Source organism: Staurois parvus, unplaced genomic scaffold, assembly GCF_062004578.1.
Source record: "Staurois parvus isolate SC_StPar_1 unplaced genomic scaffold, SC_StPar_1.0 ptg000540l, whole genome shotgun sequence".
Lineage (NCBI taxonomy): Eukaryota > Metazoa > Chordata > Amphibia > Anura > Ranidae > Staurois > Staurois parvus.
This window is the reverse complement of record NW_028318336.1, coordinates 1,691,374-1,711,247: the sequence shown is the minus strand read 5'-3', so window position 1 is coordinate 1,711,247 and position 19,874 is coordinate 1,691,374. Positions and strand designations below refer to the sequence as shown.

Sequence of the window (19,874 nt, the reverse complement as noted above, 5' to 3'; positions counted from 1 at the left end):
TCGTTCCCTCTGTACAGAGCTCTGTGTTGTTTGTCAACACAGAGCTCTAGGCTGTGATTGGACACAGCTGAACAGCAAATCCTGACCATGAATTATTGTGCAGCAAGACTTGCCGACAGGCTCTCGTTGTGTATGAAAAGAGCGGGTATCAGCGGGGGGGGGATGCCGGAAATAGGCAGCAACATACCAGTACAACGCTTTGCCTGCACAGGTTGTCCTTCTGCAGTACATTGAGGACGGGTGGTCCTTAAGTGGTTAAAGCTGAAATCCAGCCTTCCCTTCAGTCTTGCACATCTGTACCTACTCCTGTCCTGTATTGAACTTTATTCCTCTGCTTTACCTGCACGCTGTGTGCTTCTCACAATGTACATTAGAAGCTGCAGCAAGTCAGATAGAGCTCCGCCTCATTTGCAGGATGCAGGACGTCAAGCATCATCTAGTCCTTCCACCCAGGTTTTGTGCTGCCCTGGGCAACACAAAAATACCCCTCCTTCCCCGCAGAGAGAGCCTGACATTGACCAACAACACCCCAGCCCCCCCCCCTCCCCAAGAAAGGCTTTCACTACCACCTCCCCCCATGCACCAGCAAACCATTCCCCCCCCCCCCCCCGACACTCACCTTCACAGCTCCGGACATCCCTGGGAACGAGAGTCAGACTCTGCACACACCGTCAAGCTGCCCACAGCCTCTCTTGGATCCCACCTGCCCATGCCATGTGTCTCCCTTCTTCTGGGTGGCGGTGCTGCCCCCCTGAAATATGCCGCCCTAGGCAAATGCCTTGTTTGCCTTGTGGTAAATATGCCCCTGCTTCCACCCCAGCCTGACTGTCCCCCCTCCCTCCCCACCCTTTCATTCATTGCATTTCAATTCATTGGTGTGCAGTAGGATGACAGCAGTGTTACCAATGAGCCAATCACTCATTGGTAAAATAAATGCTACATGCTGTACTTTTTTCCAGTTCGCACCACCGCAACGTGACCTTATGGCAGGACAGTGCTGGAATAGCTGCCCAGCACAGTCCCCCCCAGCACCCCCCCCCCCAAAGGACTAACCTCATTGCAGCTCAAGCTGAAGGAGTTGTGGGGGTCACAGTTGCAGGGGGTACACCCCTTCCCGCTCGCCAGGTTCCAAAAGTTGGGGCTGCAGCGGTCACAGCTCTGTCCTTTGACATTGGGCAAACACTGACACTGGCCACTGCTTTTGTTGCACAGACACTCGTCTCTGGAGGTGCACTGACCGCGATCGGTTCCCAAGAAGTTACAGACGCACTCTGCAAAAGAACACAACGACAAGGATGAGGATGACTGATAAATTCTAGGATATGATTGCTTCTATAAGAGTCTAACATGTAATATGACTTCTTCACTCTGAAGTCTGAGACTTCATGTAATTCTCTAGATCAGGGGTTTCCAAACTTTCTAAACAAAAGGGCCAGTTTATTGTCCTTGAGACTTAAGGGGGGCTGGAGTGTGATTAGTGGGAGTAGAAATGACCTGGCATAAGTGGGAGCAAACAATGCCCCACCGCTGGTGTCAGTGGGAGAAATTATGCCCCTTAGTTGGTGTCAGTGGGAATAATTGTGCCCCATCGTTGGTGTCATTGGGAATAATTGTGCCCCATCGTTGGTGTCATTGGGAATAATTGTGCCCCATCGTTGGTGTCATTGGGAATAATTGTGCCCCATCATTGGTGTCATTGGGAATAATTGTGCCCCATCGTTGGTGTCATTGGGAATAATTGTGCCACATTGTTGGTGCCATTGGGTATAATTGTGCCCCTTTGCTGGGGTCATTGGGAGGAATTATGTCCCATCATTGGTGTCATTGGGAGGAATTGTGTCACATTGCTGGTGCCATTGGGAATAATTGCGTTCCTTTGCTGGGGACAGTGGAAGGAATGATGCCCCTTTGTTCGCGCCATTTGGAGGAATTATGTCCCATCATTGGTGTCATTGGGAGGAATTGTGCCACATTGCTGGTGCCATTGGGAATAATTGCGCTCCTTTGCTGGGGATAGTGGAAGGAATGATGCCCTTTTGTTCGCGCCATTGGGAGGAATTATGTCCCATCATTGGTGTCATTGGGAGGAATTGTGCCACATTGTTGGTGTCATTGGGAATAATCGCACCCCTTTGCTGGGGCCAGTGGGAGGAATGATGCCCCTTTGTTTGTGTCATTGGGAGGAACTATGTCCCATCATTGATGTCATTGGGAGGAATTGTGCCACATTGTTGGTGTCATTGGGAATAATCGCACCCCTTTGCTGGGGTCAGTGGGAGGAATGATCCCGCTTTGTTGGCGCCAGTGGCTGGAGTAGTGCCCCGAGGGCTGGATAAAAGAAAGCAAAGGGCCCATTATCCAGCCCCAGGGCCACAGTTTGGAAACCACTGCTCTAAAGAATGTCAACTCTCTTCTAGCTAACTTTCCTCCTGGCATCTGTGTTTTTGGGCATAAAAAAATGCTTGACACTTGTAAATACGTGGGTGCCAATTGATTTCATTGCCTAGAATAATAATTTATTCTGGCCATTGAAATTAAATAACGTTCAAGCGCTAAACACGCCTAGCGTTTACACTCATTTACATGGAGGGGGTGGGCCAGGGGCAATAAGGCTGGGAAGGACAACGGTAAAATGTTGGATTTCCCATCACTAACAGTCCTGGTGACAATGGACATCAGAATAAATAGAGAGGGTGAACCTACCTAGCATGGGCAGAGCCAGCAATAAAGACCTGACAGAGGTTCTAAGTCATGGGTGTCAAACTGGCGGCCCTCCAGTTGTTGCCAAACTACAATTCCCATGAGGCATTGCAAGATTGACAGTTACAAGCATGACTCCTAAAGGCAGAGGCATGATGGGACTTGTAGTTTTGCAACCTCTGGAGGGCCGCCAGTCTGACATACCTCTAAACTCTTCCCTAACCCATGGCCATAGAGGCACACTAAATGAAAAAAAGTAGAATTGCTGTAGACAATGAAGCAAGTTCAGGCACTTACTCTTGCAGTTCCGTCTTGATGCATCCCCATAGTAGCTGTTGCGACATTGCTCGCAGAAACGTCCTTCCGTGTTGTATAGGCACTTGAGACACAGGCCGGTGCGCCGGTCACAGGACCCGATGTCGGTCATGTCGATGTTGTTGTTACACTGACAGGGCAGGCATCGTCCTCCAGTCTGGAATGGATTTCCGTAGAATCCAGGGGAGCACTCGTCACACCGCGATCCTGGGGATTATAAGACCATTACTGAAAATGCCGCAACAAACACATTTCTGGAGCCTAAGGCTACAGTGCCGACCCTCAGCCATGTCTTACCATCATTACTGTCCTTGTTATAATGAAGGAAAGTCCCATACATTGAGAAAATAAACTTTAGGGTTGATTTACTAAAGGCAAATAGATTGTTTTTTTATTTCCCTTGCATGTGATTGGGTATTCTTTGCAAAGTGCATTTACGAAGCTCTGGAGCAACTGCACTTTGCAAAGTGCACAGTCTATTCGCCTTTAGTAAAACAACCCCTTTATCTCCTTTAAAGTTGATCCAGGGAATATCTGACTACCTCTCGGGGGATCAGGAAGGAATTTTTTTCCCTGCAGGAGCAAATTGGATCATGATTTGCTGGGTTTGTTTTGCCTTCCTCTGGATCAACTGTGGGTGTAGGATTATACCTTTTTTGTTTTTTTCTATGGTTGAACTGGATGGATTTTTGTCTTTTTTCAGCCAGACTAACTATGTAACTATCTCTATACGTAATGATATTGGCTGTCTTTCTTCCACCAACTGTCAACCTTTCTTCATTCAGCAAGTTATCTCTTGATACAGGTTAATGTTGTCTCTTGTTTGCTTTTAACTTTTTGTGCAATAAATAATCTACACTTAGATGGTCCCGCCCTCTGAAATTTTCTTTTATTACAGTTGGTTTGGGAGGATAAACCCTTATGCAGGCCATACATGCGTCGAATTCCTAATGAATTTTCTTTAAAAAATTGGAAATTGTGTGAGTTTTTTAATGTGATGGTACCACCATTGATTTCAAAATTTGACCAACCAAGCCTTTAATTTCACCTCATGTTCCTACAGAAAAGAATTTTCATGGCCAAGAATTTTCTTTTTTTTCCAGGTCACAGATCATGCTTGGTTTTTTTTTATTCATTATTATTAATGATTAGAAATTCGTTTTTCACTGAAATAATTTACCTCTACTTTGACTACCCTATTGCCATTCTGTGAATGGGGGAGGGAGGAGAAAGGGCGGGCAAATGACAGAATCTCCCGTTATTTTCTCACAGAGTGCCTTCCATTATGTGAAAAGAATACAATGCACTTTGTTCTCCCCTTTCCACCCTCCTCATCCATTCACAAATTACAGGATCCTTCACTGAAAAAGCACTGGAGCTGTCAGTTGCTGCACTGGAAGAGGAGCTCAACTTATAGAATCTGGACCATAAAAAACTAAGATTTCTATAGTAACTAGCAGCCACCTGGCAATAGGATAATCAATACTGATTGGCTAAGTGTGACAATCAACCTAAGTTAGATTAAGTTAAGGATTGGTGGCCCATGTTTTTACATTTGTTCTCCGAGCCAATTTGCTACCAGGCTCTGGATTTTTGCACTATTGGACTCTAGATTCTTGGCACTACCAGGCTCTAGATTCTTGGCACGCTAAGGCTCTGGATTCTTGCACTATTAGACTCTAGATTCTTGGCACTACCAGTCTCTGGATTCTTGGCACTTAAAGGCTTTGGGTTCCTGGCACTATCAGGCTCTAAATTCCTGGTACTACTAGACTCTGGATTCTTAGCACTTCAAGGCTCTGGATTCTTGGCACTATCAGGCTTTGGATTCTTGGCACTACCAGGCACTGGATTCTTGGCACTTAAAGGCTTTGGATTTTTGGCACTGTCAGGCTCTGAATTCCCGGTACTACCAGGCTCTGGATTCTTGGCACTTCAAGGCTCTGGATTATTGGCACTATCAAGCTTTGGATTCTTGCACTACCAGGCTCTGGATTCTTGGCACTGCCAGGCTCTGGTTCTTGGCACTTTCAGGCTCTGGATTCTTGGCACTACCAGGCTCTGGATTCTTGGCACTATCAGGCTCTGGATTCTTGGCACTATCAGGCTCTGGATTTTTGGCACTTCAGGGAGCTGGATTCTTGCATTATTAGACTCTATATTCTTGGCACTACTAGGCTCTGAATTCTTGGCACTTTAAAGGATCTGGATTCTTGGCACTATCAGGCTTTGGATTCTTGGCACTTTCAAGCTCTGGATTCTTGCATTACTAGACTCTAGATTCTTGGCTCTTCCAGGCTCTGGATTGTTGGCACTTAAAGGCTTTGAATTCTTGGCAATACCAGGCTCTGGAATCTTGATACTTAAAGGCTTTAGATTCTTGGCAATATCAGGCTCTGAATTTTTGGTACTACCAGGCTTTGGAGTTTTTGCACTTTAAGGCTCTGGACTCTTGCACTATTAAACTCTAGATTCTTGGTACTACCAGGCTCTGAATTCTTGGCATTTAAAGGATCTGGATTATTGGCACTATCAAGCTTTGGATTCTTGGCACTACCAGGCTCTGAATTCTTGGCACTATAAGGCTCTGGATTCTTGGCACATCCAGGCTCTGGGTTCTTGGCATTTCAATGCTCTGGATTCTTGCACTACTTGACTCTAGATTTTTGGCACCACAAGGCTCCGAATTTTTGCCATTTCAAAGCTCTGAATTCTTGGCAATTTAAGGATCTGGATTCTTGGCACTATCCATTCTCTGAATTCTTGGTACTTCAAGGCTTTGGGTTCTTGGCACTACTAGACTAGATTCTTCGCACTACTAGACTAGATTCTTCACACTACCAGTCTTAGAATTTTTGCCATTTCAAGGCTCTGGATTCTTGGCAATATTATATTTTTATATATTCTTTATTTATAGCGCCGTATCTTTTCTGTTTTATATATTTTGTGTATTGTTACCTGCGATACTGTGCTGGCTGCTTTTTTGTTGCTTTTCATTTTTATGTGATATTTGAAATTATGGTTAGCACTTCTGCCTGGCAGTACTAGGGTCGTTGGTTCGAATCCCAGCCACGGCACCTCCTGCCTGGAGTTTGCATGTTCTCCCTGTGCCTGCGTGGGGTTCCTCCAGGTACTCCGGTTTCCTCGCACACTCCAAAGACATGCTGGTAGGTTAATTGGCTCCTGTCTAACTTGTCCCTAGTATGTGTATGTATGAATGTGAGTTAGGGACCTTAGATTGTACACCCCTTGAGGGTTAGGGACCTTAGATTGTACACCCCTTGAGGGTTAGGGACCTTAGATTGTACACCCCTTGAGGGTTAGGGACCTTAGATTGTACGCCCCTTGAGGGTTAGGGACTGATGTGAATGTACAATATATATGCAAAGCGCTGCGTAAATTGATGGCGCTATATAAGTACCTGAAATAAATAAAGTTAGCGCGGAAGTGTCATAATTGTCTAACATCTATTCACATCAAGTTGTCTTCAGCTATAAGTAGTGCATGTGGTCAACCATAGAGATGTAAGATGCCATTAGGTAACGTAACACCCCAGCATGGACCACAGATTAAGGGTTTAACCTCCCTGGCGGTATTCCCGAGTGTAGCTCGGGGTAAAGTTTCAGTACCACAAGCGGTAACCCTGAGCTACACTCGGGAATACCCTGCAGCGCTGCTCCGGGATCTCTTCTGCACTTACCTTGTCCTTCGCTCCCGCGATGTCCCCCCTGCAGTGTCCCCGGCAATGTCCTCCGGCCGATGCCGGCATCTGGGTTCTGGGTTCCGTTCCCTGCGACGTCGGGACGTATGGGGGACGGAACCGGCGGGAAATTTAAAAATGTTAAAAAGTGACATTCACTAAATACACTAAAATCACATAGTATAACATTCCTGTATCAAACCATTTCACATACATTTTGTCCCGAGCGCTTTGTCCGGCGCCCTGCCTGCATTTTGAATGTTCTTTCTGCCTGGAAACTGAGAAACGTCCATGGCGTCCTAAAAGCGTCCCTTTAGGTCAAAAGCGGTTTTAGACCGGCTAGAGAACAGCGATAGTAAATCAGAACCACTTGCAGAATTGAGTGATAATGATTCGTGGGGGAAATTCCTCATCAGACACTGAAAACGATTCTGCGACTTTGCTCAGCGATGTGCGAACTTGGCGCTCTATTTCAAATTTCAGTGTTTTTGGTTTGATTATATTATTGAATTAAATTTATGATTATTATATTATTATTTTTTATGATTATTTATTAATTATAATTTATTATCTCATGTTTCAAATTTTATCATCCCCGGGATGTTTACTAGACTCTTGTTCGGACAGATTTCAGTGAGTTATTCCTAAAAATGACAGGACTACAATAAAAAACAACATATTTCCATGCAAAAAAAGTACCGCTTTGAGCACAGAAATACTGACATAATCAGACCGCTAGGGAGGCTACAGGAGGAAACAAACAACAGTTAAGTTCAGATAAGAGCAAAAACTTTAACTAAAGTTTTATCAGCTCATAATATTGTCGTGAGACCTGGTATAAAAGGTTCCTTAAAGCTTCACATATGTACCTCTGAAGGTGCACTGTGTCTGCCTGCACAATGGTTGAATCGGGCAGCATTTGCGTCCAATGGCTGCTAAGGATAAAATAACTCGTATATACTGTAGTTCTTGTGATTCATACACTTTACATTTGCAATCCAAGCAGCTGTGATCAGCAAGTAGATGACTGCACCGTGATGGCTGTGATACGGCAATATATAACTAGTGGGGTGTGTATATAGTTCAGGCAGCTGTGATCTGCAAATATGGAAAAGTTGGGAGCTGAGTGCACAGTTCAGGCAGTTGTGATGTGAACATGTATAAATTGTGGGATAGGCAGGAAGCTGTGGAATGTCTATGTGGTCCTGCTAAAGCTGGGCCACCCACGACCAGCCTGGATTGGGGTATTAAACCCTCTGGTCCATTATAAAAACAAGAAGGGAGCTGTATGGGAGAGCTCAGAGTTACTGCATTGTGTTGACTCCTGTCAAGAAACCCTCTGAAGCCAACCTGGAATGGTAGGTAGGGCCTAGTACACAGTTGTATTCACCGTGGCTCATTTCACAATAGACATGTGCGGTTTGTTTAGTTTCAAATTGAAATTTGGACAAAAATTGTCATTATTCGGAGATTCGGATGCACCTGAATTTCTGAATTACAATAGTAATTAATTCAAATGAAATCCGAAATAAGGAAACAAAATTTAATCTGAAATTCGAAACCACATTTGAATAGAATTCAAATCGAATTTTAATTTTTTTTTTTCTAAATATAAACATATTACTGACTACTAGGTTATCATAGGTTATGTGTGTTAGTGTTAGAATATGTCAACCTTCCGAAATTCGAATTGCAAAAAGAAATAGAGTAGAATAAAATAGAATAGAAAAGAGTAAAACAGAACAGAGTAGAATAGAAAATAAAAGAATAGAATAAAATAGAATAGAAAATAAAAGAACAAAGAAATAGTATAGAGTAGAAAAGAACAGAATAAAGAAAAAAATAGAATAGAATAATATAGAAAGAATATATCTATCTTCCGACATTTAAATTTTGAAAAGAATAAAATAGAATAAAACAGAATAGAAAAGAAAATAATAGGGTAAAACAATAGAATAGAACAGAAAATAAAGGAATATAATAAAATAGAATAGAAAAAATAGAATAGAATAATGAATTTCAAATAGAATAGAACCAGCTGTTCTTCTAAATGAATTTGGATCGATTCAATATTTTAGATTCAAATTCTATTTGATTATTTAGAATTCAGTGGTCGAAAACGAATAAATGAAACAAATTTTGCTACCAATGCAAAGAAACAAAATTAGTAACTTAACAAATTGATCCGAAATGAAACAAGTTTTACGTTCTGCACATGTCTATTTGTGAATTTGTGAATTGTATGTGGACAAGGAGAGTAGTTAGCACAGTGTGGGGGGCAATTACTGAAACCGATCCCCTGTATATCTCCCTCTGCAGCAGCTAAAAGCTGGCTTCTTCTCCTCTCCATACAAGGGATCGGTTTCAATAATTTCCCCCCACCGCACCCATGACCATCCCTGTACTCCATACGTTTCCCCCTGCTGCCCAGGCCCCCCTGTGTGCCCCCACCAGGGGCGGACTGACCATTTGGAAACTGGTCGGGGGCCCCATGAGATGCCCCTGGTACCTTTTTCATAGGCTTTTTTGAGTTTGGGCAAGGACACAGGGGCCCCATGATCCCCTGTTGCCCAGGGGCCCCATGAGTTGTCAGTCCACCCCTGGCCCCCACCCTGCAATGCTGCCGGCTTCCCTCCTCTGCTTCCCACCGGCAGCTACAAGCACATATTAGGATCCTTCAGGAAGGAGAGTGAGGGAAGGGTCTGGTAAAAATGTCATATTTACCAGCCCCTATCTTTCCTGAATGAACACAAGCAGAACTGATCACTCACTGTGTTCATTCATAACCGAATCATAGTGAACTGGGGTTTTTTTTTTCACGGGGGGGGGGGGGGGGTGCTGTTAGTAACCATGAGGCCCCATACAGCCAACCTAACAGCAGCCCTGTTGACAGCAGTTTGTTGATTTTGATTGCTTCCACCAACGTGGGATGGAATGCAAGCCATGGATGAGCTCCTGCATCCTTCTCCTGTTTCCTTAGCCCACAGTTGGGCCAAGGGATAGGCAGATGTGGCTGACGCTTTGGATGACTTAGCAGGAAGGCCACAAACAGGGCAGGACCTGCAACCTATGCTGCTAAAGTTGACATTGACCCAGAACAGCCATAGTCTACAGTAAGAGTATCTTAGCAGCACTTATTAACCAATCAGATGTTTGATCTCAGACCTGCTCTAGACACAGCTGTAAACTGATTGGTCCATAGTGGCCAGTAGGGCCTGTGAACACCTACTCAGTGTCGTTGTGCGTTGGTGTGGGTTGATGAACCAGCCTTTAATAGAACACCTCCATTGTTATGCAGACCAGATTTACATAAAGCGACGATCAATTTCCAAGTTGAAGTAACCTTTAATTCAGCAACCCACCTGTAAAAGGTAAGAATGTACCTGTTCGCTATGGGCTGCCAAGCTTTGCATATCTTTGGTCACTCTTATCTGATTTTTTTTTTGTGTTGACTTTCAGACTGCCATGGATGTAAGCCTACATTATCCACCAAAAGAAAACCTATTGTGAGAAACAAGGAAGGCTTGGCTTCTGACTTATTTCCATGTCCTAGTCAATGGTATATAGGGGCTCAATATGTCAGCCAGTCAACCAGCCACTTCCAGGAGGAGATCAGCAGCTGAGGCCAACGTCTTCCCCATCATGACCATTTAACTGGTCTGTCCAGAAAAGGAAACAGCAACAAACTAAACATCACGGTGAATGGCATTAGTAGAAAGGGTCTCCACTTAGTGGTCCTTTAAGGTGTGACTGGTGAGTTGAGTAAACGTCAAACTGGGACATTAGCGACATTAGTATGAGGCTGAGCAGCTCTCCCGAGGCTTGGTGTCTGAGGCGTGGATTCCTGTCCTCCCTACTTTGGGGCCCAAAGTCATTAAAGAATTTTTATAGGCTTGATCCAAATGCAACCCCAATGCTCCCTCTACCTCTATAGATATCCCCAGGATTATTTTTTCTTTTACCTTGCTCCTATAGTGAGAAACAACTTTTATTACTCCCTGTGGCATCATCTCCAGGATTGTAAAATTCCTGCAGAGGTCAGTTCTTAATATATATATCTCCCAAGAGACCTTTCCCTACACAGAAAGCTTATGCAGACTCTTGGAAGTCAAAGCAGCGGCATTGTTTTCCTGGAAAATATGTCAATGTATGCATATGGAGAAGGACAGAGAAGGACGGGGGATAGGGGGAGTTCTCTAGTCCAGCAGGAAGGGCCTATAATGCTGGTTGGGTTTTGAGTGCAGCAGAGGCTCTATGTTGTTGGCCTCATTAGGAAGATAGAAGCTCACTGGATTTCTGGTAATTTTCTTTGCTTTCAGCGTTTTTAAAGGGGAAAGCATGGGGGGATATGCATGTTTTGCACAGATGTGCCGACACGGGGTTTCTCCTTTTAGCCAAAAATCCTCCACTTGTTGTCCAATGAGGATTGGTGGGTAAATCTCTACTTTTGAAGCACTTGGAAATGCTCCATTGAGTACAATGCAACCCCAGCCTCAGAAACCCGAGGAAAGCTAAAGGAGCTCTAATATGTGACATCTATCACCTGCATGGTTCAGTGTCTAGACCACAAGAGTGAAGGGAAAGCCATGCATGGGGTGGTGGCAAGGTCGAGAAGCCGTTTACTCACGCCAGGCCCCTCCTGCTCTCTTTACCCGTCCTGGAAAAAGAAATTGTAAAACATTCCCAAAATGATAGGTGACCCTCAGTACATGATTCTTCAAACTGGCAAAAAAACATGTCGCCAACTTCCGTTCTATAAACAACATGACTGCCAGCTCTATGAGTATACATGCTCAATGCACAAATTGGCTGCCAGATCGTTCTTTGAATGGAAATTTGTTTGAGCACCAAAGGCTGCCACCACTGTGAATGAGTGTCACATCAAGGGACAGAATGGCTGCCGCCATTGTGAATGAGCGTCACCTCCACCCACAGAATGACTGCCACCACTGTGAATGAGTATCACCTTAATGCACAGAATAGCAGCTACCACTGTGAATGAGTGTCACCTTAACACATAGAATGGCTGCCACCACTGTGAATGAGCATCACCTCCACACATAGAATGGCTGCCACCACTGTGAATGAGCATCACCTCCACCCACAGAATGACTGCCACCACTGTGAATGAGTATCACCTTAATGCACAGAATAGCTGCCACCACTGTGAATGAGTATCACCTCAACACATAGAATGGCTGCCACCACTGTGAATGAGCATCACCTCAACACATAGAATGGCTGCCACCACTGTGAATGAGCATCACCTCAACACATAGAATGGCTGCCACCACTGTGAATGAGCATCACCTCAACACATAGAATGGCTGCCACCACTGTGAAAGAGCATCACCTCAACACATAGAATGGCTGCCATCACTGTGAAAGAGCATCACCTCAACACATAGAATGGCTGCCACCACTGTGAATGAGCATCACCTCAACACATACCGTAAAATGGCTGCCACCACTATGAATGATGAATGAGTGTCACCTCAGTGAATCCAACCCGGTACTAGCAAGGTATTTATAGGTAAATAACATACATAAAATACATGACATATACATATGAGGTGTGACAATTTAATTCCCAGAGTGAACTGTAAAAAAAAAAGTTTGCTTACCTATACACTAGCATCTGTTGTCACCTACAAAGTTTTTCCCTTGCGCAGCAATGGCGTGACACACTTTTCTAGATGAGTGTGCCACTGCTGGAAACATTCCTGGAATTCGTTTTCAGGAATGCTGCGCAGTATCTTTGTTGCAGTGTGTTGAATGTCCATATTGTCATCAAATCTGTGTCCTTTTAAGGCATTTTTAATTTTGGAAACAGTCAAAAGTTGCAGGATGCTAAGTCAGGGGAATAAGGTGGTTGGTCAAGTTTCAGAATGGATTTCTGGACCAGGAACTTGCGAAACACCTAACACATCATGTGCAGGAGCACTGTCGTGGTGGAGAATCTACTTGCTAGGTCAGAATTCCAGGCTTTTCCTCCAGATTCTCATAACCTTTTCATTTTCTACATTTGCATCCATCCTTTGCATTTTTGGCTGACCACTTCTTGCGTCATCGTGGGCATCTTCCCACCCCTCCTTAACCGCTCCCTGTTCGCCCTATAGCAGAAATGATTTTGCATTTCCACATGCCGCATTCCCGGCCTCAGCTGGCACCCGGTGATTGACGAGCATCTCCAACTGGGGGGGAGAACTGTTTGTAAACAAAACAGTTCTCTCCCCTGTCAGCTCCTGCAGACTGCTTTGCATGGCTCTGCATAGCACAGCCATGCAAAGCAGTGTGCCTACAATGGAGCACAAACACAGACCAGTCTGTAAAACCCTGGGGTGCAAATGGCGGATATTTTGAGAATTAAATTGTCACACCTTGTATATTCATAAAGTGGAGTTCCGCCCCATTCCCCCCCCCCCTCTTCCTTGGCCGCAAAAAAAAAAAATGTAAAGTCAGCAGCTACAAATACTGTAGCTCCATACTTTTATTTTTAGGGCACTTACCTGTCCAGGGATCCAGCGGTGTCCTCAAACCAGCCTGATTCTTCAATTGGCTGTCGGGTGCTTGACTAAGGGAAAATTGTCAGTAAAGACTTGCAGCTTCACAGTTGGTTTCCTCCTGTGCAATTGCGGAGCACACTGCTCTTTGTGAATGGGCCACAGTCTTCTGGGACCTGTGAAGTGTCCCAGAGGGCTGCAGGGGAAAGGAAGGGGGGGGGGCACACTTCCGGCTCAGTTTGCCTCAGTGAACTCAGGCAGAAGTTGGAGCGTGGTACCTGTCAAAAGAGGCAGATAAGCAGAACTTCCACTTTTGGGTGGAACTCCACTTTAACCCCTTTGCGCCGGCGCCACCGGCCCTTTAAGAGGATTCAGAAGCCGGGAAGCGGGGCAGGGTTTTAGGGTCATGTGACCGCTGTGATTCGCTGTCACGGCGGTCACATGATCGAAGTAGGTCCCGATCGCAAGGGGAGATCGGGACCTTTCCGTGAGTTATGGACATATTTGCTGGGAGCGCTCAGGGCTCGCACTCTCAGCACATATGTATTTTCAAATGGCACGCAAATATGCGGCCCAGACACTGAGCAGCCGCATATTTGTGTGCGCTTGGCGTCTAGGGGTTAAAGGAAGCTTTTTTTAAAACAATTATTGATCTGGTGACAGGGTCTGTTTAAAGTGAACCATTATTACATTTTAGACTTTAAGAAAAGCCTCTTCTGTGCCCCTAATTACGTTTAATGGGGCCGGATTTTCCTACCTACTAATCCTCACCAACTCTCATTACACCGTTCAATAAGACTTTTTATTTAGCTGGCCTAGTGTCTGAAAACAGAGCCATAGAGGTCACAGGAAGGAGAGAGATTGTTAGTTGAGTCAAAACTCCTTGGACAAGATTGTGTGGGGCCTTTCTATGAGCTTTGGGTGATTTGGTGGGGCCTTTCTATGAGCTTTAGGTGATATTATTTATCAACCAATGATAAAAAGGTGGCATTTGCCCATACCTACCCTTCCCTGTAATCCTCCGCTTGCCCTGATTACAGTCTCACCTGTGTAGCCCTGGTTACAGTTGCAGATGACCTGCCTGGACCGCGGTTCTTGGTGACACGATGCAGCAAAGTGACGCCCACTGTTAGGACCTTCTGGACATGGACACGGCCGGCAATGGTCACCTGATCCAAGTACAGGGTTGCCAAAGAAGCCAGGAGCACATCTGGAATATAAAGATGGACGCTTTTCATGAACCTTGTACCTTGTCTGCACCTTTTCATAGCGCTGCACAGATTCAGCTTTTCAACAGAAAGCCACAGGAGGAATCAGAAATGGAAACTGAAGCACCACACCACTGCTAGGAAGTCCAGATACAACTTTATTAAAATAAAAATCGGAGGCACAATCCAAACAGTACCCAACGTGTTTCAGAGGTCCAAGAGCACTTGATTAACAATGTGAATGGCCTAGAAGTGAACTGGACCTTTAATGTTACTTTTTTCCGTTGTGATTCTTTTTCCAGGTCTCATCATCAGTTGGTTTAATCTTTTCCCATTATGGTCAATAAAGCCCTGATGAAAGGGGGGGGGGGGTGCTCTTGGACACCCAAAATGCCTTGGCTACTTTTTGGACTTTTATTGGAATAAAGTTGTATTTGGACCTCTTAGCAGTTGTGTGGCACTTCAATTTCCATTTTTCGCCACATTACACTACAAGCCAAGGAGATTGCGGAGTTCCTCCAGGATGTAGAAGCCGCCTGAACAGGTATCAGACCATTTACATCTTCATCAATACTTTAAAAAGGCAATACCAACAATGAAAGTCACCTCTCACATCGGTCTCCCACACTGTTGTCCCGGCAATTCAGACACGCTCCCGTCCTCTGATCGCACTCCTCCGAGTGACCATTGCATACGCACTTTCGGCAGTTTGGAAAGCCCCAGTGTCCGGGCTGGCAGCGATCACACTTGGGGCCATATGCACCAGGCCGACAAGGGCACTGCCCATTCTGTTGGTCGCAGAAGTTATGTGTGGATCCCTCCAGGTTACAGTCACAGGCTGAAAAAAAAAAATTATTGATCAACAGTAATCCACTTCGCTCCTAAATGATCACCACTTCTTGATCCTCATGCTGTTATCAGGTGCCCAACCACCAGTACAACCCTGCTCTGCAAACGTGCAGAAAATATAAACATGTCACACAGCCATGACATCACAATTGCTAAAAACAGTTTAATCCAGTAACTCAAATACACAGCATAACATGCTGCCTGTTACCCATCTGTTTCAACAAGTCTCCATGATTAATTGGCCCTTATTTGTCGAAACGCGTTGGGGCACGTTCTGCCATGTACCTGACTGTTTTTAGCATTTGTGATGTCATCACTGTGCAGTCAGTTCATTTCTTTCAACACTTTTTTAAAATATTGATATATACATGACACACAATGAATGAAAAACATGAACCTTGACTGCCCCCAACCCCCTCTCCTCCATCAAGGAATCAAGGCTCAACCACACTAAAATAATTAAATCCCTCCCCCATTATGTATTCTAGCTATTTGCAGTTTCACCAAGTGTAAAGTTACTTCTGCAGCCAGAAGGTCCAAATCCATGCGTCCCAGGGGCACATCGGTCACATCGTCGTCCAATGACATTTGGTTTACACCGGCACTGTCCTCCAATGGGATCGCACTCTGAACTTAGAGATCCTTGAGGGTCACAGTTGCAGGCTGGAGAAAATAAATGAGATTATTCATTACAATAAATGTCTTCTTCATATACAAGTACTACATTGTTGCTTATTGGTACCTTTAAATTTACAAATCCCAACCCTCCTAATAGAGACCACTGCAATTATAAACTCAGAATTTTGACTTTAAACTCAGAATTCAGACTTTGAAACTCAGAATTCTGACTTTTAATTTCAGAAATCTGATTTTGACAAATTTTAAAATGGCCTAAATGTTTAATCTCAGTATTCTGAGTTTAAAATCTCAGAATTCTGGCTTCTAATCTCAGGATTTTGACTTTTAATTTCAGAATTTTGACTTTTAATTTCAGAATTTTGACTTTAATCTCCTTAATCTTGAATTTTAATCTCAAAATTCTGACTTTAAAACTCAGAGTTATGTTTAACAAATTTTAGGATGGCCTAGATTTTTAATCTCAGTATTCTGAGTTTGAAACTCAGAATCCTGATATTTAATCTCATAATTCTGATTTTAAATCTGAGAAATCTGACTTTGAAACTCAGTAATTTGACTTTTAATTTCAGAAATCTAACTTTGAAACTCCGAATTATGACTTTTAATCTCCTGATTCTGACTCTTAATCTCAGAATTCTGACTTTGAAACTCAGAGTTGTGTTTAACAAATTTTAGGAAGGTCCAAATTTGTAATCTCAGCATTCTGATTTTTAATCTCAGCTTTATGACTCTGAAACTCAAAATTCTGACTTTTAATTTCAGCAGTCTGACTTTGAAACTCAGAGTTGTATTTAAACATTTAGGCCATCCTAAAATTTGTTAATCTCAGCATTCTGAGTTTGAAATCTCAGAATTCTGACTTCTAATTTCAGGATTTTGACTTTAAATCTGAGAATTCTGACTTTGAAACTCAGAATTCAGACATCGAAACTCAGAATTTTGACTTTTAATTTCAGAAGTCTGACTTTAATCTCCTTAATCTTGAATTTAAATCTCAGAATTCTGACTTTAAAACTCAGAGTTGTGTTTAACAAATTTTAGGAAGGCCCAAACTTGTAATCTCAGCATTCTGATTTTTAATCTCAGCTTTATGACTCTGAAACTCAAAATTCTGACTTTTAATTTCAGCAGTCTGACTTTGAAACTCAGAGTTGTGTTTAAACATTTAGGCCATCCTAAAATTTGTTAATCTCAGCATTCTGAGTTTGAAATCTCAGAATTCTGACTTCTAATTTCAGGATTTTGACTTTAAATCTGAGAATTCTGACTTTGAAACTCAGAATTCAGACATCGAAACTCAGAATTTTGACTTTTAATTTCAGAAGTCTGACTTTAATCTCCTTAATCTTGAATTTAAATCTCAGAATTCTGACTTTAAAACTCAGAGTTGTGTTTAACAAATTTTAGGATGGCCTAAACTTTTAATCTCAGTACTCTGAGTTTGAAACTCATAATCCTGATTTTTAATCTCATAATTCTGATTTTAAATCTGAGAAATCTGATTTTGAAACTCAGTAATCTGATTTTTAATCTCAGAATTCTAACTTTGAAACTCAGAATTTTGACTTCTAATCTCCTTATTCTGACTCTTAATCTTAGAATTCTGACTTTGAAACTCAGAGTTGTGCTTAACAAATTTTAGGAAGGCCCAAATATGCAATCTCAGAATTCCGACTTTTAATCTCAGCATTATGACTCTGAAACTCAGAATTCTGACTTTAAAACTCTTAAAATTAAATTAAAAAGAATTGTGCTTGAAAAAATTAAGATGGCCCCAGGCAGGGGCGGACTGACCATTTGGAAACTCAGGCACTGCCAAGGGCCCGGGGTCAGTAGGGGGCCCCATGAGATGCCCCTGGTACCTTTTTCATAGGCTTTTTTGAGTTTGGGCAAGGACATAGGGGCCCCATGATCCCCTATTGCCCGGGGGCCCCATGAGTTGTCAGTCCACCCCTGGCCCCAGGGCTCATCCATAGATATGGCAATTAGCCATTGAAATTATTCTATTTTTTTCTCACCACAAGAGGGCAGTGTAAAACCTGATACAGAACTCTGTGAGCCAAAACTGTATTCGGCCAAACAATAAAAACGAATAGAACAAAAATGCTGGGAAATATAGCCTGCCAAAAACAAGAAAAAGTACTTTTCCTACTAGCTTCCCTTAAGTTAAAAAAAAGATAAAAGACAAAACATAAAGAAACACGAAATAGGATTTTCATTTTATTAGTTTTCTTTTTTGGAAAGGTAAAAGTGTCAAAAGAAAATGGGTGAAAAAGACAAGGATGGAGCTGGTTGTGCTTTACCCTGGACCACTCAGTGCTGGTTAGCTGCTTAAAAGCAGCTAAATGGGCAGGATACGTTGGGCATTGACACAGAAGGCAAAATGGCTGCAGGAAATGGGAACCTCAGATATTTGTACAAATCTATCCCCTCCCCAAACTCACCAAGGGCCCCATCATGGATGACGGCAGACATGCTGGTGATAAGCTTGGTGCACACTTCATTGGTTGCTGATTTCAACACATTGATGTTGCTGCTGTGACAACGGAACCTCTCAAAGGTTTCCTTGCGTTGAATGGAGGCCGGGTCTCCAGCAATGAACATCTCCAGAGAGGAGTACCGGGGAACAAACACCAGCTATGGCAGAAAAACAAACAAACAAAAAAACATCAATGACTTACAGCCAAATAAAATAAAGTTTTTAATCCACCAACAACTTGTTTACAGCCAAGGTGTCTCTTGAAACAGGTGCAAGTCTTCCTTTAACACTTGCTTTTATTGATTTGGACATAAGAACTGTATAATTTACATATTGGTTTAATTTGCAGTCTCATGCCAAAGGGGGCTTATTGGCCATCGAGAGAAGGCTTTAAGAAAACAGTAGAGGGAAGAGTTCTACCATAAGCCCCATATAAGTGGGTGCAGTGGTGTATTCAGGTTTTGTGCTGCACTAGGCAACAAAAAAATGGCGCACCCCCCCCCCCACCCCCACAGAAAGAGTCTGACATTGACTAAGATCACCCCTGCCCTCCACCCAAGCCTTCCACTACCACTGCCCCCCCATACACCAGCCACCATCCCTTATGGCGAGAGAGAGAAAGACACTCACCTTCACAGCTCTGGACATCCCCAGGAATGAGAGTCGGGCTGTGCATACACCGTCATGAAACCTACCGCATCTCTCGGAACTTGAGTCGCTTCTTCCTTCCCTTCATCCACGGGGCAGTGCTGCCCCCCCTGAAAAGTGCCGCCCTAGGCAAATGCCTTGTTTGCCTTGTGGTAAATACACCCCTGAGTGGGTGTTAACAGGAGGCTTTCACCTGTTGCAAGGGACAGCTTAACTGCAACCATGATAAATTATATCATTGCATTAACAAGGCGCTGCCCTCACCGAATCAATAAGGATGTTGGCTCCAGGTATCTTCTCCCGCAGGTTGTACCTGGTGAAGTCCAGTCGGATGGTGTAACTGACCCCGCGCTCCAAGCAGATTGGCTGAGCCAGGACAACATGTCTGGAAAGAAAGGTAACCCACAATTTACAAATTGCCTGTGAGCAAACAGTACCCTTTGAACAAGGACAATGGTGCTTTTTGGTCATTTTTTTAAGTTTGGGTCCTTTCACACTGGCGTTCCATTTTTTTTCTGCAGTTCAGTCACGTTTTTTCAAAGAAAAAACAGATGAGTTTACATCCATTTTTTCATCTGTTTTTTAGTCATTTTAGTCCCCACTCACAGCTGAATGTAAAAAAAAAAAAATTGCCGGCAATTAAAAAATAATTTAAAAAATGGTGTGGGGTCTCCCCCTGCATTCATACCAAGCCCTTCGGATCTGGTTTGGATTTTGAGGGGAACCCATACCCCATAATTTAAAAAAAAATGGTGTGGGGTCAGCCTCAAAATCCATACCAGACCCTAATCCGAGCATGCAGCCTGGCAGGTCAGGAAAGAGGGGGGGACGAG

At 43.6% G+C, this 19,874-nt stretch overlaps 1 protein-coding gene across 3 annotated transcripts in view; it reads right to left on the bottom strand.

Annotated features, from left to right (window-relative positions):
- LAMB2 (laminin subunit beta 2) overlaps positions 1-19,874 on the bottom strand; it is a 150,615-nt gene that overhangs the window by 25,417 nt on the left and 105,324 nt on the right. For all 3 annotated transcript variants that reach the window (XM_089690721.1, XM_089690722.1, XM_089690723.1), the window contains exons 17-23: positions 19,306-19,426; positions 18,359-18,551; positions 15,795-15,938; positions 15,033-15,264; positions 14,265-14,428; positions 2,998-3,222; positions 1,054-1,271 (exon numbers count right to left, since the gene is read on the bottom strand). In XM_089690721.1, the coding sequence (XP_089546847.1) occupies positions 1,054-1,271; positions 2,998-3,222; positions 14,265-14,428; positions 15,033-15,264; positions 15,795-15,938; positions 18,359-18,551; positions 19,306-19,426 (1,297 nt within the window). The remainder of the gene's footprint in view (positions 1-1,053; positions 1,272-2,997; positions 3,223-14,264; positions 14,429-15,032; positions 15,265-15,794; positions 15,939-18,358; positions 18,552-19,305; positions 19,427-19,874) is intronic.